General features: G+C 63.0%; 5 protein-coding genes across 8 annotated transcripts; 2 read left to right on the top strand and 3 right to left on the bottom strand.

The window, feature by feature from the left end:
* Positions 1-531: 531 nt before the first annotated feature.
* On the top strand, positions 532-3,293 carry COQ10A (coenzyme Q10A). Of its 2 annotated transcripts, none has more exons than XM_072358126.1 (5): positions 532-687; positions 1,540-1,668; positions 1,746-1,938; positions 2,016-2,117; positions 2,203-3,293. In XM_072358126.1, exons 1-5 carry the CDS (start codon positions 608-610, stop codon positions 2,368-2,370), a joined length of 672 nt encoding a protein of 223 aa, XP_072214227.1. In that variant the 5' UTR covers positions 532-607; the 3' UTR covers positions 2,371-3,293. The 2 variants fall into 2 exon arrangements, with proteins under 2 accessions (XP_072214227.1, XP_072214226.1); XM_072358125.1 differs by having other exon boundaries at positions 533-687; positions 1,522-1,668.
* Positions 3,294-3,594: 301 nt separating this feature from the next.
* CS (citrate synthase) lies at positions 3,595-8,280 on the bottom strand. The gene is made up of 11 exons (XM_072358124.1): positions 8,120-8,280; positions 6,668-6,718; positions 6,462-6,569; positions 6,308-6,373; positions 6,015-6,146; positions 5,741-5,929; positions 5,449-5,648; positions 4,911-5,040; positions 4,724-4,825; positions 4,438-4,647; positions 3,595-4,347 (listed from the first exon to the last, which is right to left on the bottom strand). Exons 1-11 carry the CDS (start codon positions 8,171-8,173, stop codon positions 4,177-4,179), a joined length of 1,413 nt encoding a protein of 470 aa, XP_072214225.1. The 5' UTR covers positions 8,174-8,280; the 3' UTR covers positions 3,595-4,176.
* A 558-nt stretch (positions 8,281-8,838) lies between these two features.
* On the bottom strand, positions 8,839-11,099 carry CNPY2 (canopy FGF signaling regulator 2). The gene is made up of 5 exons (XM_072357998.1): positions 10,671-11,099; positions 10,456-10,571; positions 10,162-10,359; positions 9,863-9,959; positions 8,839-9,180 (listed from the first exon to the last, which is right to left on the bottom strand). Exons 1-5 carry the CDS (start codon positions 10,786-10,788, stop codon positions 9,137-9,139), a joined length of 573 nt encoding a protein of 190 aa, XP_072214099.1. The 5' UTR covers positions 10,789-11,099; the 3' UTR covers positions 8,839-9,136.
* Positions 11,100-11,140: 41 nt separating this feature from the next.
* On the bottom strand, positions 11,141-20,847 carry PAN2 (poly(A) specific ribonuclease subunit PAN2). 3 transcript variants are annotated; one of them, XM_072357995.1, is made up of 26 exons: positions 20,758-20,847; positions 20,055-20,355; positions 19,431-19,600; positions 19,123-19,243; positions 18,966-19,043; positions 18,595-18,862; positions 18,077-18,419; positions 17,723-17,819; positions 17,249-17,368; positions 17,015-17,134; positions 16,815-16,943; positions 16,460-16,659; positions 16,051-16,193; positions 15,644-15,750; positions 15,094-15,192; positions 14,525-14,601; positions 14,148-14,289; positions 13,744-13,881; positions 13,061-13,120; positions 12,861-12,951; positions 12,620-12,777; positions 12,388-12,531; positions 12,055-12,234; positions 11,862-11,955; positions 11,571-11,759; positions 11,141-11,499 (listed from the first exon to the last, which is right to left on the bottom strand). In XM_072357995.1, the coding sequence occupies exons 2-26, from the start codon at positions 20,334-20,336 to the stop codon at positions 11,465-11,467; spliced, it is 3,585 nt and encodes a 1,194-aa protein (XP_072214096.1). In that variant the 5' UTR covers positions 20,337-20,355; positions 20,758-20,847; the 3' UTR covers positions 11,141-11,464. The 3 variants fall into 3 exon arrangements, with proteins under 3 accessions (XP_072214096.1, XP_072214097.1, XP_072214098.1); XM_072357996.1 differs by having other exon boundaries at positions 20,688-20,806; XM_072357997.1 differs by lacking the exon at positions 20,758-20,847 and adding an exon at positions 20,548-20,658.
* A 1,078-nt stretch (positions 20,848-21,925) lies between these two features.
* IL23A (interleukin 23 subunit alpha) lies at positions 21,926-23,374 on the top strand. Its single transcript, XM_072357938.1, is given in 5 exon segments — positions 21,926-22,225; positions 22,521-22,625; positions 23,015-23,140; positions 23,227-23,244; positions 23,246-23,374. Coding segments are annotated over 5 exon segments (546 nt in total). The 5' UTR covers positions 21,926-22,057.
* Positions 23,375-23,396: the final 22 nt, after the last annotated feature.

Here is a 23,396-nt window from a genome sequence, read left to right as displayed (position 1 = left end):
CGGGACGCGGGGGGGCGTTAACGGGGACGGGGCTGGGAACGGAGCACCGAGAGCCGCCCTGCACGTTGCGGGTCTGGAGCTGCCGCGGCCGAGTGCGGACACGGGCCCCCCCATCCCGGGCCGGGCGGCACCGCCCTGCGCTGCACGGGCTCGAACCGCCCCGGTAACGGCGGTAACGGGCCGGGCGAACCGCGGCCTTCACAGCGCCACGTGGGGCGGCGCGGAGCTCCGGGCCTGGCCGGGCTGCGGCCCCTGCTGTTCCGTAGTGCGGAACCGGCCCCGCGGGATTTTCCCCGGCCGAGCTCCGCTTTTTGCTTCGTTACACGGAGGCGGAACCGGGGCAGCTCCGCGCCGGGCCCGGTTTCACCGCGGAACACGAGGCGGTGACGCCGCGGGGCGGCCCGGCCCGAGGGGACGCGTGGAACGGATGGATCCCGGGCCGGAACTACAACTCCCAGCATCCCCCGCGCGGCGCGGCCTACCGCTCCCGGCGACCCCCGCGCCGTGACGCGCGCGGGCTCTATGGCGACGCGCTGACGTCACGCGCGGGGTGAGAGGTCACGGCGGCGCCGGGCTGAGGGCAGCGGAGCCGCGTCCCGGCCCTGTCATGGCGGCCCGGCGGCTCCGCGGAGCCCTCCAGCTCGGGGCGCGGCAGCGGCTGCGGGCGGCGTCGGCGCCTCCCGGGAGGTGAGAGACGGGACCGGGAGGGGGGAGACGCGGGGACGGACGGCGGGCGGGAAGGCCGCGCCGCGGGCCCAGAGGTCACCGGCGGCGGGGACACGGAACGGGAGCGGACGGGACGACGCGGGGGGGGGCGGCGGGTCGGAGGGAGGAACCGCGAGCGGGACAACGGCGGGCGGCACCGGGACGTGCGCGGTACCGGGTTGACCTCTGCGACCGGGACGTGGCCGGGAGCCAAACGGGATGCGGGGACGGGACGGTCCGGGCGGCTCCGTCCGGCGGTTCCCGTCGGGATTTGGGGTGGTCGGTACCGAAATGGGAACAGAAACGGGCCGCCGGTACCGGAGGAGCGGCTACAAATAGCGGCGGCGATGGACGGGGCTGCCGTAGGGACGGCGGGGATACGGAGCTCTACCGGGCCGCATAAACCGGGCCGGGCCGTCACCCCGATGGGGGCTGCGGGAGGAGCCCGGGAGGCTGCGGGGTGTCCCGGTTTCCCTTCCCGGCACCGTCTGTACCGGGTGGAGGAGGCCGGAGCCGGGGAGGAGCTGCGGGCGGCTGCCCCCGCTCTGCCGCTGTGGATCAGGTGTCCCCGGGGTCAGGTTTCCCTCCCGCCTTCCTCCTCTTATGTAACAGCGGAGCTGGCAGCAGCCGGTGTCGCTGCACTTGGACTTTCCCGACCCGTCCGTGCTGCCCGTGGGACGGACGGGGATGGACGGGGATGGACGGGGCAGGTCCCCGCTGTGCCCCGTGGTTACTCCAGCTCAGGACGGCTTAGATCCCAGCAGATCCATGGGGCGGCCCCATTGCCTCCTCCCCCCACACCTCTCTCCTGTGCAGACACGCAGCTCTTTGCAGCCTCAGGTTCTGCCGCCCATTAATCAGCACTGAGTGGGACCCGCAACGTGCTCCCGCCCGCTCCTTCCTCAACCTCGCCGGCTCCTTAACCAACAAACGCAAGGAGTACTCGGAGCGCCGCATCATTGGGTAGGTTTGGTGTCCCTAAAGCTGGAGCTGGGAACCCAAATCCCCCCCTTCCAATGCAGCACCGGCTCTGCCTGCAGGTATTCCATGCAAGAGATGTACGACATCGTCTCCAACGTGGACGATTACAAAAGCTTCGTGCCGTGGTGTAAGAAGTCGGTGGTGGTTTCCAAACGGACGGGGCACATCAAGGCGCAGCTGGAGGTTGGATTCCCACCCGTCTTGGAACGTTACACCTCCATCGTCACCCTCGTCCGCCCGCACCTCGTCAAGGTGAGCACAACTTCCCCTCCCCCCCCATTCCGGGGTCTCTTGATCTCCTGCTCCTCCTCCTCTTATCCCCCCTTCAGGCTGTCTGTACGGACGGGAGGCTCTTCAACCACTTGGAAACAAACTGGCGCTTCAGCCCCGGCATCCCCGGTTACCCCCGTACCTGCACCGTGGATTTCTCAGTAAGACCCCCCTCATTTTCCCCCCCCACTCCCCCCCCATCCTCGTGCTCCCATCCGGCCTCTCACACCCCCTTCCCCTCTTCAGATCTCCTTTGAGTTCCGCTCTTTGCTTCACTCCCAATTGGCCACTGTTTTCTTCGACGAGGTGGTCAAGCAGATGGTGGCGGCCTTTGAACGCCAAGCAGCCAAGAACTTCGGGCCCGAAACCCGCATCCCACGGGAGCTCATGTTCCACGAGGTCCATCAGACGTGAGGGCAGCCTTGAGGCTGCGGACTGTGCCAGGCTCAGCCCCGTTCCCTCCTATCTTCAATATTTATTTGAGTGCATCTTTGCTGCCGTTGCCTGGAATTCCCTCCCAGCCCCATTGAGGGGCGCCCAGTGGTGCCCCATGCATTGGGGTGGGGGTGGGCTGCTGTCAGCTCCCCCCCCCCCCACCCCAACCATTGGGTCCCATCACAGCGTGGCGGCCCATTGCCGGACTCCCTCATATTTTATAGCTGATTTTGGTTTTAAGTTTTTGTTTTAGTGGGTTTTTTTTTTGGTTGTTTTTTTTTTGGTTATTTTTAAGGGGGGGTGGAGAGGATGATTTGGTTTAAACCCTTCGTTCCTCTTAACTCTGCAAGGCCAGAGGGCTCCAGTTCCTGTGCCCGTGGTGGAACAACTCCCGGGTCAGCTCTGACTGCCTTGGAGAGGAGGAAGGTTGGTGCTCGCTGGCAGGAGAGCCCGGCCGGATCCTGCTGAGGAACACAAGTGGTTGGTGGGGGGGGGGGGGTCTCGCTGCCCCCTGCCCCTCGCTCTGGCTTTTCAGGAATAAAAGGGAAGGAGAAGGAAGGGGGGCAGAGCAATGCAGCAATGCAGTGGCTGGGGCAGAGCTGCCAGCCTTTCACCTGCAGCAGCTGTGGGGGAGCAGAGCTGAGCCCCCCCCCCCCTTGTCGCACAGTTTGCACAGATCACACGCACAGAGGAGGGAAGGGGGGGTCGCTCTGAGCGTCCTCCCACCCACCCACCCCAACCCATGAACCCATTGCCACCCCAGGGACCAGCATGGCCCCGGCCTGAGGTGCTCCCTGCTCCCGCTGAGCTTCCCTTCAGCGTGTAGGACCTGAGCTCCAACAGGCCCTAACGCCCATTGGGGGGGACCATGAGGGTCCCCTTGAGCCACCCTCCAGCCTCAGCCCCCCCCCCCTCCCCCCAAGTTCCATCCCCATCACAGAGGAGATCGTGGCCTTGCTGTCCAAGGAAGGACTTCTAGATATGCCAATAAAGAGCATTTTCCAAGGGTGAGTCTGGCCTCCCACTCCTCACTGGGCAGCCATGGGGCAGGGAGGGGGGGGGGTCTGCAACCCCAAGAGCACCAGGCTCCAGCTGGGCACCTGCAGGCACCATTGTAGCCCTTATAGGGGCAACCTGGGTCCAAGACCCAGAGAGAGGGAGAGAGGGGGGTGTTGGGGATGGGGTTGGGGTTTGCAGCAGTTTGGGCTTTGTTAATAAAAACATTTATTTTGCATTTTCTCGTTGTTTGTACAGAACTGCCCAAAACCTGCGCTGGACCTGAGCTGGGCCACAATAGGGGGGGAAATAGGGGGGGAGGGCCCAGCTCTGGCTCCGGAGGCATCAGACATGGGGATACACACAAACACGGGGGGGCTGGGGAGGAGTGTATCGAGGTGAGGGAGGGGCTGAGACATTCATTCTTCACCAGCTGCCCCCAAAGGCTGGACCCCCCCCCAGGGTATGGAGAAGGGGAGGGGGGTGGGCACGGACTGGAGTCTGGGACTGAACCCCCCTCGGGGTAGGGGGGAAGTGGTTGCAAAAGGGAGGCTCAAATCCCCCCCCCTCCAGCAGCAGGGAGCAATGGGGCTCAGTGTGCGTCGTGCTGCCGGGCTGGGGGGGGGGCCGGACCCTGTGCTATAAGGGAGGAGGGGGCACAGGGCAGGAGGGGCCCCCCCCAACAGCTGGAGTGGGGTTCAGAGCCGAGTCCGTCACGGGCCCGGAGGCTTCGGGGGGGAGAATAAAGGGGGGGGAGCAGCGAGAGCAGCCCTGACCCCATCCCTTTTTTTACCCGGATTTGTAGCCCACCAGCTGCATCAGCCCTTTGGTGCTCATGGATTTGGGGCGTTCCAAGGGGAATCCCAACGCCCGGCTCCAGATGAGCTGTGAGAGGACACCCAACGCGCGGGACACCCCGAAGAGCACAGTGTAATATTTCATCTCCTTCATGCCGTAATACTGCAAGGAGAGCAACGTCAGGATGGGGGGGGGGGGGCAGACGAGACCACCCCCCTCCTATAAAGGTAGATGGGGCAAAGAGGGGCTCACCTGCAGCAAGACCCCGCTGTGTGCGTCCACGTTGGGCCACGGGTTCTTGGCCTTGCCCTGCTCCAGCAGCACGTTGGGGACGATCTTATAGAGCTGAGCCACCAGCTTGAACATGGGGTCTTTGGGGAGGTGTTTGAGGGCGAATTCCCTCTGACACGTGTAACGTGGGTCCGTCTTCCTCAGCACGGCGTGTCCGTAGCCCGGCACCACCTGGGACAGCAGTCAGCACCCAAAGCAGCCCCCAGCCCCATAATGCCACCCCTATATGTTAAAGCCCAGCGCTCACCCGCCCCGAATTGAGGGTATTCCAGATGAAATCCCGCAGCTTCTCATCCGACACGTCCTGGCCCAGCTCCTTCTGCAGGTCCGTGAGCCACAGCAGCACCTCCTGCGGGCACAGCAAGGGGTCGGAACGGCACATAGACAGACAGGGGTGGATGGAGGCGGACAGACGGACAAGGATGGACACCCACCTGGTTGGCGAGGCCATGCAGGGGCCCAGCCAGCCCATTCATGGCAGCAGCAAAGGCGAGGTAGGGGTCAGACAGCGCACTGCCCACCAGGTGGCTGGTGTGGGCACTAACATTGCCCCCTTCGTGGTCACTGCGGGGCCGAGGAGCAGCGTTAAGTCCCCACACCCCATAGAGGGTCCCCACACTCCATAGAGGGTCCCCACTACCCCCACACCCCATAGAGGAACCCCACACCCCATAGAGGGTCCCCACAACCCCCACACCCCATAGAGGGTCCCCACACCCCATAGAGGGTCCCCTCAACCCCCACACCCCATAGAGGAACCCCACACCCCATAGAGGGCCCCCACAACCCCCACACCCCATAGAGTGCCCCCACAACCCCCACACCCCATAGAGGGCCCCCACTACCCCCACACCCCATAGAGGGCCCCCTCAACCCCCACCCCCCATCTTGGAGCTCGCATTGCCCCACACCCAGCGCTGCCCGGGCACATCCCACACCCCGAGGCAGAGCTGGGGCGGCGCAGCCCCACACCTGTGGATGGTGAGGTAGAGGCGCATCAGCTCGATGAACTGCGGGTCGGTGTAACCCAACATGTTGGTGAAGTTGTGGGACCAATCCAGGTTGGGGTCGATGGCGCCGATGCTGCTGCCTTCACGATAAAGGTTGCGGTAAATCTTTGCGGCCACGCAGGGCAGTTTGGCGATCAGATCCATGGCGTCCTCATAGATAAACTGGGATAGATGGGGAGGGGAGATGGACTGGGGGGTCTAGCAGACCCTGCCCACCCCCCCTGCCCCATTCCCGTCCCCATTTCCCCTCGTACCTCCCAGTACTTCACGCGGTTGATGCCCTCAGCGTAAGCGCGTGCGAATTTGCTCTCGCTGTTGAGGGCGGTGATGGCGGCGCTGAGTTGGGACATGGGGTGCAGGTTGGTGGGGAAGTTATCCAACATGGTCACCACGTGGGAAGGCAGAGCCGCCCGCTTGGCCCATTCACGGGACAACCAGCTCACCTGCAGGGAGGGGGCATTGAGCAGAGGGCTGTCAGACCCCCCCCCCCTTCATCCCAACCAGCCTGGGGGGGTCCTGGTGCGTTACCTGCTCCGGGGTGGGCACCTCACCCGTCACCAGCAGCCAGAACAGCCCCTCAGGCAGCGGCTCCTCCCCCCCCGCTGCTTTGGGCAGCAGCTTCTGGCACTCGGGGATGCTGAACCCACGGAAGCGGATCCCCTAGAAGGGAAAAACAGCAGCAGGGCTGAACATCAGCACCTTATGGCCGCCCTTATGGCCGCTCTTATGGCTGCCCTTATGGCTGCCCTTATGGCCACCCTTATGGCCACCCTTATGGCTGCCCTTATGGGTACCCCAATGGGGTTGGGGGACAATCCCACCTCATCAGGATCCAGCACTGAGGTCTCGTAGATCAGCCCCTTCATGCCCCGCATCCCACCGTACACCTGCAGGAGGATGGAAGGACGGAGCTCAGGGTTATTATGGGTGGCACTAATTGATGCCCCCCCTTATCTCGGTGCCCCCCCCCCTCACCATATCCACAGTGATCTGCCCGATGGTGGTGCTGCCGTGCTGCTGGCGGAAGCTTTTGATCCTCGCCTGCTCCTTGGGGATCATGGAGGCCAGGACGTCCTTCAGGTTCTGTAAGGGGGGGGTTATAGGGGAGGTGTGAACCCACAGCGCTGTGGGTGAACCGGGGGGGTATCGGGGGGGGGGTCAAGCTGTGGGTCGGTGCTTACCGTGGCCGCGGTGGCAGCGTGGCGGGCAGCAAAGAGAACACATGGGGCGTTCTGTGGGAGAGCAGACAGGGGTTATATGGGGGGGTATATGGGGGGGTTATATGGGGGGTTATATGGGGGGTATATGGAAAGGGGGGTTATATGGGGGGTTATATGGGGGGGTATATGGGGGGATATATGGGGGGGTATATGGGAAGGGGGTTTATATGGGGGGGTTATATGGGAAGGGGGGGGGGGGTCCCGCACGGTCGTTGCTGCCACGCGTGGTTTGTCCCCAGCGGAGGTTCCTCCCCCCGCCCCGCACGGCGGAAGCACGAGGAGCCGCAGTTGCCGTTTATCGGGTTTCCGGCCCCGGGCCGCGCCGCTCTTTGTTCCCCGGCCCGGAGGGTTCCCCAGCTCTGCCCCCCCCCCCCCCCCCCCAGTCCCGCAGCGCTGGGTCCGGTCCAGCCCCCCCCCCCCCCGGCACGGTGCCACCCCCCCCCCCTCCGCTAAACGACCGTGACTCTCTTTTTCCACCGCGCCCGGGGAGCCCCGGGAGGGGGTGGGGGGGGGGTGTTCAGAGCCGCAGCCCCCCCAGCATTACCGACCCCAACCCAACTCCGGTACCGGAGGGGGGGGGGCAGCCCCGCCCATTCAGCGGCGCCGCGAACAATAGCGCGGAGCGGAGCCCAAGGTCAGGCCCCCCCCCCATAGAGCACCGCGATACCGGCACCGCGCGGAGCCCCCCCCGCGCCCAGCGGAGACGAAGCTGCGGGGCCTCCCCCGCACGGCAGCGCCACGCACTGACACCCCCCCCCCCCCCTCCCCGAACGGCCCCGCGGGGACACCCCCCCCCCCCCCCCCCGCCGGCCCCGCCCGCCCGCAGCTGTCACGGCTCCGCCGCCCGCTCAAGGTCACGCGTGAGAGCGGCGCTGCGGGGCGGCGGCTGCTTTAAGGGGGGGGGTGGGGATCCCGCATCGCCCCGCGTGGGTCGAACCGAACCGTGCGGGACCGGCGGGTCGTTCCGCCGCTGCGGTAACGGGGATGCGTTGAAAAGGAAGGGGACGATGGAGGCCGCGCGGGATCGGCGCTGGGTGCGGGTTGCGGTGCGGGAGCGATTCATTAATGAAAGCATTGAAGGCGTCAATGACACCGAACCGCCGCCCGTCCCGCCCTGCACCGGCCGTTACGAAACGCAAGGCCGGAGCTCCGCAAAGCGCCGCCGATTGCGGGGCCGCAGCGACCCCCCCAACCCCCCCCCCACGGGGTTACCCCGCACCGGGCGCCCCCCCCGCCCCGCCGCCTCGTTCCGTGCCGCTCCACGTGCCGACACGGCCGCAGCCCCTTTAAGGCGCCCCCCCCCCCAACCCACCCCGTGTCGCCTCTTTAAGAACGCAGCCCCCCCCCCCCACCCCCCTCGGCGGCGGCGGCGTCGCCCTTTTAAGGCGCGGCCGGGCCGGGCGCGCTCCCCACCTTGGGCCCGCGGAGGCGGGAGGCCGCGCGGCTGCCGGCAGCGAGGAGCGTCATGGCGGCGCGGGGCGGAGCGGACGGAGCGGGACCGGGACCGAAGCGAACGGCGGCGGAGGCGGCGGCGGCGCCCGGGGGTCCTCGGCGCGGCGGGCGGGGCGAGGAGCGGCGCCGCGTACGTTATTAGCATAGCCCCGCCCCCGGCCCGCCCACCTCGGGGCTGGCCCGCTCGCTATTGGCCGCTCCCGGCTCTGATGGGGCGTGGTTATGTAAATGAGGCCGGTGGGGGCCGGGCTATAGGTGGCCTTCGCGTTCGCCTGATCTGGGCGTGGGGGGTGCGGTGATGCGAGCCCCGCCCTGTGACGTCACCGAGTCGGCGTGACGTCACGGATCGCCGCGTGACGTCAACCCCTCACACCCCACCCCCCTCTCTGTCTCCCACCGCGTGCCATCGTTATTGTCACCACGTGGAGCTCAGCCCTGCACTGCGGTGACACAGGGGGGCGAGGGGGGGCACAGTGCCCAGTAACCCCGGGTCATTGACCTTGTGACCCCACAGCACCCACGGGCCGCCTGCAGGGACCCGGTGTCACACGGGGGCAGCGACAGCGTCGAGCTACATCAGGAAGAGCAGCCTGTGGTCAAAGGGCACCACGGTGTGTGTGTGTGTGTGTGTGTGTGTGTGTGTGTGTGTCCCAAAGGGGCACAGAACCGACACCAACCCACATTGGGCCCCCATTTATTGCCTCCCGGATTGGGCCCCGGGTCCCCAACAAACCCCCAGCAGCACCGTGTGTCCCTTTAGCGGCCCCAGGCAGCAGCAGGAAGAGCCTGGAGCCACAAATCAGCCACGTCCCCAACCAAAGGACGCGTCCCTACCCCACACAGTGAATGGACAGAGCATAAATAGGACGGGAGAATCAAATCTCCCCCCCCCTCAAATCCACAGTGTGGGGATGGGGCTGAGCCCTGTGGGGCAGCGCGGTGTCCTTATGGGGTCAGCGCAGCCCGGGGCCGTCGGTGTCACAGCTCATCATGTGGGAGGTGCAGCGCGTGGTCACACAGGTCTGTGGGGACAAAGCAGTGCTCAGAGCCCCCCCAGGCCCTCATACACCCCCCCAAGACCCCCCCACACCCCCCCCAGACCCCCCCAGACCCCCCCCAGGCCCCCATACACCCCCCAGCTGATCCATGGGGCACATGGGTGCAGCAGCAGCCCCAGCCTGCTGTTAGGGTGTAGGTAATGAGAGCAAAGCACGCTCATTAATAAAGGAAGCACAAAGGTCGTGGCGTGCCCTGACCCTGCTGTTTGTGAACCAGAAATAGAACTGCAGGGCCGGGAATGGGCGCCTGGCCATTGGCTACGGGGGGAGCACGGGGATGGGGCAGCCAATGGGGACAAAGGGATGGCTGCCTTAAATCACCCCCCTGAGGACAGCACCCAAAAAAGAGCTGCAGGGCTGGCAGAGCAGAGTGGGAGCACAGCATGGGATGGGATGGGACAGGGCAGCACGGCTATGGCTGCTTGCTGTGCTCCCCATCCTGCAGCTCCCGGCCCAGCATTGAGGCTGCTCCGCACCTCCAAAGGGGTCTTTAAGAAACAGGGAGCCAAAGGTAACAGGAGGAGACAGCAGGGACACTGCTGGAGGGGACTGACCCCAGGGAGAGCTCACAGAGGCGGCTCTGAGCCCCTTATAGCCCTTATATGGCCCTTATATGTCCCTTATATAGTCCTTATAGCCCCCTCACCCGTCCTCTTGCTGCAGAGCCGGTCCTTGACGTTGTCGGCCTCGTGGGACAGGAACTCAATGAGCTCGTCCTCGTACTCCTCAGCGATGCTCTCACACTGCAACACAACAACACAATGCAACACAACACAACACAACGCAACGCAACCCAACACAACCCAACACAACCCAACCCAACCCAACGCAACACAATGCAATGCAACGCAACACAACAACACAACACAACCACCTCGTGGCTCAGCAACAGCCCCCAGTGCAGCTCCCCATCCCACAACCAACCCCCCCCCAAATAAAACACACCGCAAACTTGAGGCTGGAGGCCACATCGCCGTCGATTTTGACCCCGGAAAGGTCCATTTTGGTCCCGTCGTGGGAGACGATTCTCACGTAGCTCTTTCTCTGCGTGGCCGGATCCACCTTCTCTCCGTATTCCTTCATCTTCTCGCAGATCCGCTCCAGCAGCTCCGTAAGATGCGTTTCCGAACGGGCGTACGGCACCTGCGGGGCCGGGGGGGGCGGTCTGGGATCCGGCCCTGCTTGGAACCCCGGCAGCACCGAGCTTAAGGGGGGGGTCGGTTTCGGTTCGGGGCTCACCTCCACCACCGACTGGCTGCCGTCGGGGTTGATGCGGAACGAGCCCATCTGGATGGTTTTCCGGGGGTCCACCTGGGCGATCTCCCACTCCAGCTCGTCCACCAGCGCCCGACACGCTGCGGGAGGGGGGGGGAACGTCAGCAGGCCGCCATCCCCGCCGGTACCCGACAGCCCCGCCGGGATCCCGTCCCGTTCCCGTCCCGTTCCCGTCCCACCTCCGCAGTGCAGGTCCTGGCTCCGCCGGCCGCTCACGGCGGACATTAGAGCCGCCACAGCCGCGGCCACAAACAGCGCGGCCGGGATGGAGACTCGCTCCGTCCTCACCGTCCTCATCCTCCGCCCCGGCCGCGCTCGCCCCGCTCCCTCCCGCCCGCCCGGCCCCGCTCGAACCCCCCGGCCGCCACCGCCGCCCCCCGGTCCCGCCGGCCGCGGGGCTGCCCGCCGCGGTGCCTGTCCCGCCGCGCTGCCCCCGGCGGTTGCACGGCGGTAACGGCCGCTCCGGGAAGGCGGCGGTGGAGGCTGCCGGGGCGGCGGCGGCTGCCGTGTGTGTCGGTGCCTCTTCTCGGAACGAGGCCGGGCCGCCCCGCGCGCAGGCAGCGCCTCGGCCACCCCCCGGCGAGGAAAGGACCCCGAGCTGACAGGACCCGGCCCGCGTGGCGGTCGGCCCCAGGGGGCGGAGCCTATAACGACCAGGCCTCATTTATATGCGTAGCCACGCCCACTTCATTTACATACCCCGCCCCCTTTCGGTGTAGCCCCGCCCCCTCACGTTCCGGTCCCCATCCCGGTCCCGCAGCGAAAGAAGCGACGGTTCGATGGGAGGCGGCTTTATGGACGCGCCCGAACCGGCGGGCGGACAACACGGGCCGGACCGCGGTACTGCCGGGCACGGGCGGCCCCTCCCGGTACCGGCGGGGAGTGCGGGACCACGGCCCCAGTGCTGCTTCCAGGCCCAGTGCTGCTTCCAGCCCCCAGTGCTGCTTCCAGCCCCCAGTGCTCTTCGTCCCCATCACAGCGCCAGCACGGGGGGAAACACGGCCCCATCTGCAGACATAGGGTGCAGTCAGGGGGTGCAGGGTTATGGGGGGGGCAGGGTTTGTGTTCCCTATGCTTACGTTTGGGGCTGCTCTGGCTGTCGGGTTCGGGCACCTTCCAGTCCAGCTTGCGGCCCTTCTCATAAAGAGCCTTCAGCACCTTGCGGAAGTCGTCGGGCTCGTTACTCAGCTCCAGGTATTTGCGGTACAGCTGCAGCGCCGTCCGTGCGTCCTCAATGCTGTCGTGGGTCTCACCTTGGATCTTCAGGTCTGTAGGGGAAGCCCGGCTCAATGCGGGGCTCCCCAGGGGGAGAGAAAGCCGGGAGGAGCCCCCCTCAGCCTCCCTTGGGATCACAGGATGCAGCCACTAACCCAGGAAGTACCAGGCGAGGAAGCGCAGGGAAATCATTCTCTTCCTTGGGATGTGGAACAGGTACACGGTGTCGATCACCTGGTCCTTGGGCACCTGGAAGGCAGAGGCTGCTGCTGCTGGTGCACAGTTCCACATGCAGGGGTTGCTATGGGCCTCCCCCCCCCAGGACACTGTGGGTCTCACTGCTCTCACCATGAGGTTGATGACACGGAAATCCTTCTGCAGCCCGTGGCCCACAAACTTGACACCCACATCGATGAGGAAACGCAGCTTCAGGTAGGTGGATTTGAGGGTGGTGAGGTGCTTAGAGGAGATCTTGGCATCCAAGTCTCCAGGTTTGATCCCCGAGTACTGCGTCAGGTAATCCACCACCTGTGCTGACAGAGCACACGGTGCCAGGCTGGGACAATTAGGGGCACCCAGGGGATCTGAACCCTCCCTGTTCCTCCCAGCATCCCAGGGAAGGTGCTGCCATTATCCGAGTGGAGAGGCCAGCCCTGCACAAAGCCAGCAGGGGCACTGTACCTGCTCTTGGGTGGAGATGTAGTCATCGATGAAGGGGACACCCTCATTAGGACCCTGACCCCGCACGCACGTGATCCTGGCCACTGACATCTGGCTGGGCTTGATGGTAGATTTGGTCCCATCGCTGCGCAGCTCAGCCTCCTCCTGCAACAGCCAAGAGGAGAGCTCAGGGACACGCAGCCCCGCGTGACCTGGCACAGCATACAGCACCCCGTGTCCCCCATCATCTGACCTCATTCAGCGTGACAAACTCGGCATCCAGTCCCACCAGGTCACCTGCCTGCGGCATCTCATTCAGCATGAGGGGGATGAAGGTGGCGTGGCACTTGCGCTGCTTGCGAGCCAGAGAGGCCTCTGCCAGCAGCACGTTGGCTTCAATTGGGTTCTTGACTGCAGGAGAAGGGGGGGGGGGGGGGGATCAGTTGGGAGCAGACAGCTTGCCCTCACACAGCCACTTCCACTCAGACACTCACTGATGAGGTTGTACTTGGAGTTGAGGTTCCTCCGGGCATAGTACAGGATAGCTGGCACCTTCCAGCTCATGTCAAACTGCACAGCCTCGCACTGAGGGGACAGACAGGGATGTGACAGTGCTCCCACATACAGCAGGAAACCCCAAACCCCACAGCTCAGAACCCACTGGGCTCCCTCACTGGTGGCCACGGGCACTCACCTTATCCACAGGCTCAATGAGGAAGTCATTGAAGAGATACCACTGCTGGTGCGTGACTCCCTGCAGAAAGAGGCACAGACGCTGCATTAGAGCCCCCCCTAGGCAAATGCAATGAGTCCTCTACTCAGCTAATGGGGAGAGGGGTGTGACTGTGCCATGTGGGAACTCCCTTCCTTCCTGGGACACTGTGGGGAAATCCCTGCTGGCCTGGGTGGTGACAAGAGCACACGAAGCTCTGGGGCTGGACGGACACTCCACTGAGATGCAACAAACAACAGGCAGGGATGAAGTCTTGACACACTCTGGGAACTCCTGGTTTAAACATCTCCATTAAACGAAAGGACTGCCCAGACCAGCCCCGTTTCCTCTGGAAGGGAGATGAGGTCACCTCCCCTACCTGGAACCGCAAGCACAGGCTGGCAATGTGCCTGTGACCCAGGAGGAACTAGCACAGTAAGAGTGGGAAAAGCGCTTCTTCAGCCCTTTCCTCCCCATAGCGTGCCTGAGAAGCACTCACCTGTTGAAGGCCGCCTGGCACATCCAATATATCACACTTAATGCTTTACTAAGAGAGCAAAAGCGTCAGGAACGGTTCCATTACGCAGCCCAATTCCTGAACGAGCTTTGAGCAAGAGAAGTCCTGGGTTAAGGCAGGAGCGCAGCAGTCCCGAGGGGCACCTCACCTCCTTCCTTTGGTGGTAGGTCTCTCCCACTTTGATGTGACCCACCAGGCTGCCCCCTGTGCGGGAATCCAGGATGTGGACAACTGTGGCCATGAGATCGTAGACGTAGACCGACTCGGGGTCATCATTTGGACTCAGCTGTGGGAGGAAACAGCCCTGAAGGAAAATGCCTGAGCCCCTGACTTGCCTTCTAGGCAGCTCCCAGATCTCCATCCCAAAGCCCAGAGCTCAGACACGCAGTTTTTCAGGCTGAGGGACAGAGCTCACTCAAAACGTCTCCAAGATGGCCCCCTTTATCTCTCATCTGTGTACACTCAGCAGAAAGTGGTTCTAAAGCAGTTCTGCTCCTGCAGCCCCACGTGCACACAACCACGCAGTCCCACACGGATGTCATCAGCCTTTACCTCATCGCTTTCGCTCCAGTTGCACACATCTAGCTCCTTGTTCTTGGTCAGCCTCATCTTGATGGCGTGGGGGATCCAAATGTTCTTCAGTTCCTCCACAGAAGGATACGAATGCCCCACCTCGGGGTTTCCCAGTTCCTTCCTGCAAGGAGAATCATAGAAGGCAGAGCTGGAAGCAGTCACGAGATGCAGCCTCAATCAGATTCTCTGGGGCAGGATCTGTATCACCCAACCCACCCATCGGCCAGCTCCTTCATAAACCATCTGCAGCTGCCTAGATCAGAGCCCTGGGAAAGCTAATGTCAACCAGAAAGGGCTGATATGTGGCTCAAAAGTGGATCACAGCTAGAGCTGCCACCCCAGGAACAGTCACCTACCAATCTCCAAGAGACATTTCTTTGCCTTTGGTGATCTCAAAGCCTCCTCTCTTCATCAGGGCTCTCTGAAAGGCATACTGACAACGAAACACAGGGAAGTGTCAGCACGGAGTGACAGGCAGGGCTCGGGAACACGTGGGTGACAGCCAGGCCAGCAGCAAGGAAAAGACAGAGACTGTAAAGTCAGTGACAGGGAAAAAGACAGCAAGGGAAACCCAGCCGTCCACCAGCTCTGCTGTGCTTGTACTTGGGGAAGCAGGCACTGCCTCGTTGCTCCTAGGTCCTAAGGGGTTGGGGGAATGAAAACGTGACTCTACTGAAGTCCTGTCAGCTTTGTCATGGCAGGAGATCTTGTCTTTTCCAACTCCAAATGCACAGCTCATGCTGCATGCATGACCAAACACCAACAAGTCCTCTCTGCAGACAAAGTGTGGTGATGCTTGGGTGGAGAGCAAGAGACTGTTAGAAACAGCAAGATCACAGCGAAAACACTTCCGAAGGATGGGACACGCAGCAAACCCTGTGTGCAGGGAGGACAAGCCTGCTTCTGCCCCAAGTGTCTCCCCCACCTCAGCCTGTGTCTTCCAGAAATCTGCTTCCTTGGAGCTGTTCACCTCACAGTTAATGACCAGCACATCTGGAAGGCAGCGGATATTCCTAGTCTGGACCTGTGGAAAGAGGGAGAGATGGAAGGAAGGCGTCACCAAGAGCCCCAGGAAGGGCTCAGAACTGGATGCAGCACACGTTATCCTTTTCCCTCTTTCAAAGCCTTTGCCTGCAGTGCTGCCCCCACACCGCCTGCTAGGCACAGGATGTACTATAAGGGAAACTGAGGCAGGAAGCAGACTCCCCACACCCCCAGAGCTTGCATCAGAACAGGTGTGTTTGGCTCCTGGGGGCTTCCCCCTACCCCGGGAGCTTCAGATGGGATCCACATAACCCACATTCCAGCACTGTGCAGCCCCATCAGGTCATGGAATACACTGCATCACACCAGCTCACAGACCAGCTGAGGAACAGAATCCCCCGCATCCACTCAGAGGGTTCAGAAACTGCCCCTGCTCAGCCTGAAGCACTCACTCCCCTCTCCCACACCCCCCAGCTCCCCCTCTGGCTCACCGTGGGCTGATACTTCTCACAGTTCTCACACCAGGCCTGCGTGTTCTGCTCCAAGCAGATGCTTCTCTTTAAAATCTGGGCAAACTCATAGTCTCTGACTGGTTTTTCTGAAGGGAGAAAGGACAATAACGTCACCTTCCAACACACACATCTCTACCAGTTTAGCTCAGCCAGACCTCTGGGGTTTTCCTCACAACCACCAGGGAGAAGGTCAACCTCCAAACCTGCTTTCCTGTATCCCAAAGCTCAGCTGCTGGGCCTGCAGCCTGGGACAGAGGGCTGCAGGAGTTCCTCAGGTGTATGTTACCTCAAAAAAAAGCCCTACATCCACACTCATCCATACAGACAGTGAACCCCCCCACTTAGATGTCCTGCACCTGCAAGCCCTGCCCACCCCCGTCTGTTACCAGTGCTCTCAGGGTAGGAGAGGGTGAAGAGCAGCGTGGAGGACACACGGACGGTTTCCTTCCCACAGCGGCACATGCTGCAGTTCTCCACTTCACAGCTGAACAGCTGCCCAATAACCGAATCCCCCGAGGACCCAAAGGTGCTGGAAAGAAAAGGAATACCTGGGATAACAGGACCCCAAAAATCCCTGCTGAGCAGGGATGGGGGGGTACAGAGGGCCGAACACTGAGGACCCACACATCTCTAGGCCCAGAAGTGACAGAGGTTCAAACCCCACTACAGGAACAGCTGCAGACATGCATGTTCCCATGCAGACCCCCTTTCCTAAGGGACATATGGGGCCTCTGGGAGCCAGACCCTCTCCCTGACTCATTTACTCCCCATCCTTCCCACAGACCAGGGATTTACCTGCTGCCAGCCCCCCGATACGCCTGCGGTCCCTCCTGCTCCTGGGTCTCCTGGTGCAGCTGGGTAAGGATAAAACGGTTCCAGCTCTGAATCAGCCGCCCCAGGTTCACTTTCCCTGTGGCTTCATCTGAGTCAGCCAGGATCAGCCCCAGTGCTGAAGCCTCTGGGATTGTGCGGAAAGCCCGCAAGAAGTTGCTTCCCTGGGGATGGAGCAAGAGCGTTATGTCACAGCCATCAAATGACAGGAGTTTCCATCTGTCTGATGCCACCTCTTCAGGACACAGCACCGCCCTGCTCCTCTGTGATCTCTAACCCACATTACTCTCGCCTCACACTGTCTGGGCTTGCCACTGACCTGGCAGGGGTCTCCTCGGGATAGATCAAGCATGTGGAAGAGCAAGCCCAGCTCACAGCCCAGGCAGAACTCCTTCTGGCATAGGTGGTTCTGGACCAGGCAGCGGACAGGCTCCAAAAAATACAGCACCTAGCAGAGACAGAGACATCAGGAGTGGTCCTGTGGCTCTGATGGCCTGGGCAAGGCTGGGCATCTCCCACCTGGATCATGCAGTTGCAGTAAGCATTGGGGATATGGGGCTCCAGGCCTGCAAACAGAGTCTTGTTATAATGCTTGAAATCAAAATCTTCCAGCCCCAGTTTGGAGTATTTGATTGTGACCTGAGGAGAGATGCAGCGTGTCAAACAAACGCTCTCCCACACCACAGGGCATCCACAAAACGTCCAGGTCTCCCAATGAGTGCTTGAGCCCATGTGGGTACTTCAGAAGGTTACCTTCCTGTACTTCTTGGCCACCATGTAGAGGTGAGGCTCCTCCTCCCGCCCAATCGGGGACTCGGGAACTTGGCTGAAGCTGTCGAACTCATTGTCTGCCTCTTTTAACCGATAGGGGATCTGGGAGGGAGAAGAGAAAGGAAGAGCGGCTGAATCCTGAGGTGAAGGACCACGAACCGAAACAAGCAGCTCCTGGGCTTTCCTGCCTCCCCAAATGAGCAAAGGAATAAACCAGAAAGGAGCGGGGCCCTCCCTTAACCTGCACAAGTCCTCCACACCTTCCCTCTTACAAAGGACTTATCGCTGTGGGGAAACTACAGCGGTGCTGCGGGCAAGGGCGACACGTAGCAGTGTTTTCCCAAGGGCAGGGACGTGCCATGTCCACAAACCTGCAGGCCAAACGGCTCGAACCTTCCCTGCCAAAGAGCGAGTGATCAACAGGACCAGGCACAGCGTCGTCCTGAGAGCTCATACCTGGTTGCGGAGTTTGGTCCTTGGGTTTGGAGCGTAACCAATGAACCCCACTTTCTTCATGGTGCGCAGAATCTCGGGATCTACTGGAGGAGCTCGCCTATAAAACACACTGTGACTCAGAGGCTGCTCTGTTTGGCAGCACTGCTTCACAGAATGCCTTGCAAGGACCCACCAGTGGGTCAGGAGGGCTCTCCTCATTCAATCATTACCCCCCCCACCCCCAACAAGAAGCTCACTATTCATTTTTCAGCCACAATAAAGTACCAGACAAACACAACACCCGGCTGCCCCCAGCCCTGAGCAGGAGGGGGTTATCTTTACACCAGCTTTCACTGGGAGAGACTTGCAGATTACCGAGGTGCCGGGGCTGAGTTGGCAGCAGGCCAGTCTGACAGCAGGGTCTCACTGGTCAGTGGCACAGGGATGAGTGATAGCGGCACGAGGTCCTGATTCCAGTCCAAGTGTGGCAGCGTGTCAACAATGCAGGGCAGAGCAAAGTCTGTCTCCCGGGAATAGGTGTTAAAAGTGACCTCTGGGGAATCGGCCCAGAGGTGCACGCAGCCCTCAGAGTCACCGAATGCCAGGGCCTGTTTGCTGGCTGAGACGTCGAAGGTCATGATCAGAGGCCCCACGGTGTTCACATGGAAGATGTCGGCCGGGTTGGCGAGGCCGGTGGGCTCACAGAACTGGCACTGACCTGCGTGAGGGAAGCACAGGTTGAGATGGCATCGGGGAGCAGAAGAGCAGAGCAGCACACTGCACTCTTAGCACAGAGCCCTCGCTGGTGGGGCAGGTTGAGCCAGCTGGGCACAGAGTGATCCAGCAGCTCTGCCTGACTGCGACTCAACCCACAGGTGAGACGGCTTCCCCACCTGTCTGGGAGATGATGGCCAGGCGGGAGGTGTAGGTGGGGATGAAGCGGAGGAAGAAGGGGTCGATGTGGACCTGCAGAGGGGTGGTGGCTCTCATCATGCGCAGGTCGTACACCTTCAGGAAGCGGTCGCAAGCCAGGCCGTTCATCCGGCTAGAGAAGCCGCAGGTGACCAGCAGGTTCCCGTGGACATCAAAGTCAGACAAGCTGCCCGAGTAGGCATCAAACTCGTGTTCCACCACAAACGTGCGTAGATCCCTCAAGGAGACCTGGAAGGGTAAGACAGGGGTCACACGGGAGCCCTCTGAGCTCTGGGAAAACCCTGGGGGAAACCTGGGTATCAGGAGGGCTGATGGGCGCGATGGAAGTTACCTTCCCTGAGGTGTGACCACAGAAAAAGAAGCGGTTCGATTGCCTCATGATGGTGATGCCAGGTACCTCCACGGTGTACTGGGAAGGACACAGAGCAGCAGGGTGAGCACCAGACAGAGCACCCATGGGATGCTGTGCCACGGGTACCCGGTGGTACCTTCTGTGTCTCCTGCACGGTGTTGAGGTCTATCTCAATCACATGGTTCTGCAGTCCGCCAACCAGCAGAGTGCTGCTGTCCGTCAGCAGGAGGCTGTGCATGTCCTCGGCCTCATCCATGCTGCAGAGGAGAGAGGACAGCCCTTGCTTCGAGCTCTGGGGCAGAGCAGGGAAGGAGTCTGCCATCCCGCCCTTATTCTTCTCCCATACTGAGCTTTTACACTGCAGGAAGGGAGCGGAGAACTTCTCCTCCCACAAACACACTGTGACCTTTCCCTCGTTCCCAGCTGCCAGGGCAAAGCACTCACAGGTAGTCAAATATGATGAGGCCTCCTCGTGACATGCACTTCAGGTTGGTTTTGGTCAGGAAAAGGACCCCACTCTCCAGGCTCTGGATCTGCCGGATGTCGTCGCTGCTGTTCACTTGGAAGGAGGAGTAACGCTCCAGCGTCGGGCCGAAGAACGAGGTGGCGTGGCCCTAAAAGCAGGACAGGATCGTCAAGACCCTGAGTACAACGCAGGCAAGCACTGCTCTACTCTGTACCATTCGGGTCGAGGCAGGCTGCCTTGCTGCCTGAGACACTTAGAGCAGGGATTCCTGCCTCTCTGTATCAACAGAACCATGAGAGGTTGTTCAGACTTTACTTTCTTCAGCAGATATGAGTAAAGAATCAAAAGCTCCACCAGCCCAGGAAGTCAAGGGCTGTAGCACCTGGAGGCTCTTTGACAGACAAACAAGGCTGAGCATTTCCCATGCTCCGGGACACGTCATCCATTTCCAGATCTCTGCATCTACGTGGCTCCATTCCCAGTTCCAAGCTGGCATTTCCAGCTCAGATCCAGCTCCGCGCCAGGGCTCCATTCACAACCAGTTTGCCTCCAGCAGGTCGGGACACACACATCTGGGGCTGCAGCCGCCTCGAGGCACCTACCCCATGATTCCCAACCCACAGCATTTCTTCATGGAGGTCGAAATGGGAGACAGAGACGGGCACTCCCACTTCGGAGACGGCGGTGTGCAGCTCGCTATACATGCCCTCCACGATGTGCACGGACTCCGGCACCGCAATGCCCTCTAAGGGCACCCCGTCGGGATCCAGCTCCACGTTCTGCAGCAGGTTGGGGTTGAGATGAGGGTCCAGGACGGGATCCAGCGCCGGGTGCAGCGTGGGAGCATAATCAGCAAGGGAGGGGTCGAGACCTTCAAAATTCATGGTGAAAACCTACGTCTCCCTTTGGAACAGAAAAGGAACTGAATGGGTCGGTCAGAAACACCGAAAGGCCGCGATTCTTAGAAACAACGCACAGGGGCGGACGGGAAGGCGCTGGAATCTCCACCGAGCACAAGGTGCGACTCTCCGGGCCGCCTCCCCGCACCGCCACCCCCAGAGCCGCGACGGCCTGAAGGGCCCCACGCCAACCGACCCCTTATCGCTGCGGCCGGGCGGTATCGGCTCCCGCACATTCGCGGCCGTTATCTGCGAGGCGCGCCCGGGTAGGCCCGGCCCAGCACGGTGGGCCCGATCCCATCCCGGCCCGGCCCGGCCCTCTCCGCGGAGCGTTACCCACAACCCCCCGCGCTCCGGTCAAGGATCTCCCGCCGCCGTCAGGCGGAGCGCCGCGCTCTGCCGTTACCGAGCGGCCCCGGGCGGAGCCCGCCGGGAGCGACCCGGCCCGTCCCGCTGCGCCCCTCCTCACGTCGCTATGGCAACCACCACCCCCCGCCGCCCAGACAGGAAGTCGGCCCGATCCCGGGGCTGACGAGCCAATGGCGCCGCGGAGTCTCGTGCGCTGGCCAATCAGCGCCTGAGTGAGGCGGGATCAAGCGGAGAGGCGGGAGTCGTGCCGGACGGTGCGGCAGAGGGGACAAAAAGCTGCGGGTAGCGGTTCGCGTTGCGGTTCGCGGTGGTTCGGGCAGCGCTGCGCTCCCACCCACAACGGCGACCGGGCGGGGGGCTCCGGGACACCCCGAGTGTTGCATGTGCCACAGCCCCGGTGTCACGCTGTCTCGTTGTATCCAATGCTGTCCTCTCCCGTTGTCCCCGGTCCGTGACCACGGAGCTCCCGGTGCCGCAGCTCGTTCCTCGACCCCCGGAGCCCCGCGGTCTCGCTGGAGCTCCCGGGACGGGGACACTCGTGGAGCTCAGCGGAGGAGGAACCGGGTTGAGCTGCAGGCTGGGGGCACGGACACCGAACCGGAGCTCACAACCGGAGCTCAGGACGCGGCGCCGCCGCTGGGGGTCCCGGTGGGGCGGAGTGTCAGGCAGCCGCTGAGCCCCGGGGTCGGTCGGTTGGCGGAGAGGGCACAGTCCGGTATGGGGGGGGAGGGGGGTTCCGTGCCCGGGGAAGGCCGGGGGCAGCCCCTCCGGGCGGGGATCGGGAAGCGCAGGAGCCGCCCTGCCGGGACCGCGGGCACAGCGGGAGAAAAGGGGGGTGAGGAGCAGCCGGGTGTCCGCGGGGCAGCGCCGGGACCGCCGCAGTTTCCCCGGTAGCACCGGGAAGACGGAGCCGGGACGTGGAGGCGTCGGGGAAGCGCTGCGGGACACCTGCGGGCCCGCCCCGCCCCGCCCAACAATGTGCGGAACCGCGGCCGTCCCGTCCCGTCCCACCGCGTCCCGTCCCGGCAGCGGATCGGTGCGGAGCGGTGCGGGCTCAGGTGTGTTCGGCACCGTCCGAGCGGCCGCCGGGCGCGGAGCCACCAGGAACTGCCCCGGGTTTTCCTGCCCGTCCCGTCGGGGCGCGGGGCCGGAGCGGGCGCGGCGGGGCGCAGCCCGGGGACCCCGGCCCGGTATCGGTTCTGCTTTCGGGGGAGGCGGCGATTTCGCAGTAACGGGGGCGGGTGCCACCTGCCCCGGGAATTCCCCACCTGCCGCCGCCCCATAAAAGCCGATGGATCCGCCGGTGGCGGCACTGACCCGATCCGCCCCGTCCTGCCATGGCTCCGCTCCGCCGCCTCCTGCTCGTTCTCTGCCTCCCGGCGATGCTGCTGCTGCCGCCCGCGGTCCCGTTCCCGGCCCCGGGCACCGACTGGGCCGCCTGCAGAGATCTCTCCCAGCGGCTGTCGCGGCTGTTGGGGACAATGAAGGAGTCGCACGGGGTGTTGGTGAGCAACGGGAAGGAGGGAGATGAGGGATGCTACCGGAACGGGGAGCACCGGGGGCACTCGGGATCTGGGGGTGCTCCGGGAACCGGAGATACTCAGGAATGCTTTGGGAACCGGGAGAAACGGGGATGGATGCCCGGGAAAGCAGAGGTGCTGCTGGAACTGGGATTGCTGGGGGTGCTCCTGGAACAGGGGTTTGGGGGCACAGGGGGGGTTGGGGGGTAACTGTGATGCTCCGGCTGCCTGGGAGGAGCCAAAGTGCTACTATGGGGTCCCTGTTAATTCCTATTGTCAGGATGGGGTCCGTCTGGGTGGAGAGGAGGACTCTGAAGGGGATTGTGCCCCCCGCATCCGCTGCAGCGATGCCTGTGATCCCTCCACGCTGGACACCAACAGCACGGTACAAGAGGGGGGGGGGGGGTAAGGGGGAGTCTGAGGGGCTCGGGGGGGGGGTATCCCTGGAACCAAAGCCGTGGATGCTCTGAGGATGCATTGAGATATCTGAAGGGGCCTGGGTGGGGTGCTGGGGGGGTCCCAGAAGTGTTTCAGGTGTGCTGGGAGAGGGGGGGAGGTTGAGGGGGGGAGCAGTGATGCTGGAGATATTCCTGAGGGCATCTCAGAAGCACCCAAGTGATGTGCTCGGGGGTGTCAGGGTAGCCTGGGGGTCTCGGGGGTGCGAGGAGTATGTTGGGGGGGGTCTCAGGGCTGTTGGGATCCAGATCCTCAGGGGTCGCTAAAGGGACGTGCTCAGGGGTCCAGCATCTTCATGTCCCCCCTCCCTCCCCCCAGAACTGCCTGCGGCGGATCCTGCAGGGGCTGCAGCACTACCAGACCGTGCTGAGCTCCGACATCTTCGCCACACACCCGCAGCCGGAGCTGAAGGCGGTGCTGGACGAGCTGCTGGGCCTCGTGCAGGTGAGCTGAGCTGACCCCAACCCCAACCCCGACCTTAACATTAACCCCAACCCAAAAGCCATCTGACCCCTCCTCTCTCCTTTCAGGTCCCTTTCCGTTCCTGCCAGACCCCCCCCGCCCCCTCCCGCAGACCTCTGGGCTCGCCCCCTGCTGCAGCACAGCACGCTGGAGCGGCTCCGCTCCTTCACCGCCGTCATGAGCCGCGTCTTCACCCACGGTGCCAGCGCCCGCTGAGCCCCCCCGACCCCCCCCTTCA

Source organism: Excalfactoria chinensis, chromosome 28 (assembly GCF_039878825.1).
Source record: "Excalfactoria chinensis isolate bCotChi1 chromosome 28, bCotChi1.hap2, whole genome shotgun sequence".
Taxonomy (NCBI): Eukaryota; Metazoa; Chordata; class Aves; order Galliformes; family Phasianidae; genus Excalfactoria; species Excalfactoria chinensis.
This window is presented reverse-complemented; position numbering and strand designations above follow the sequence as displayed.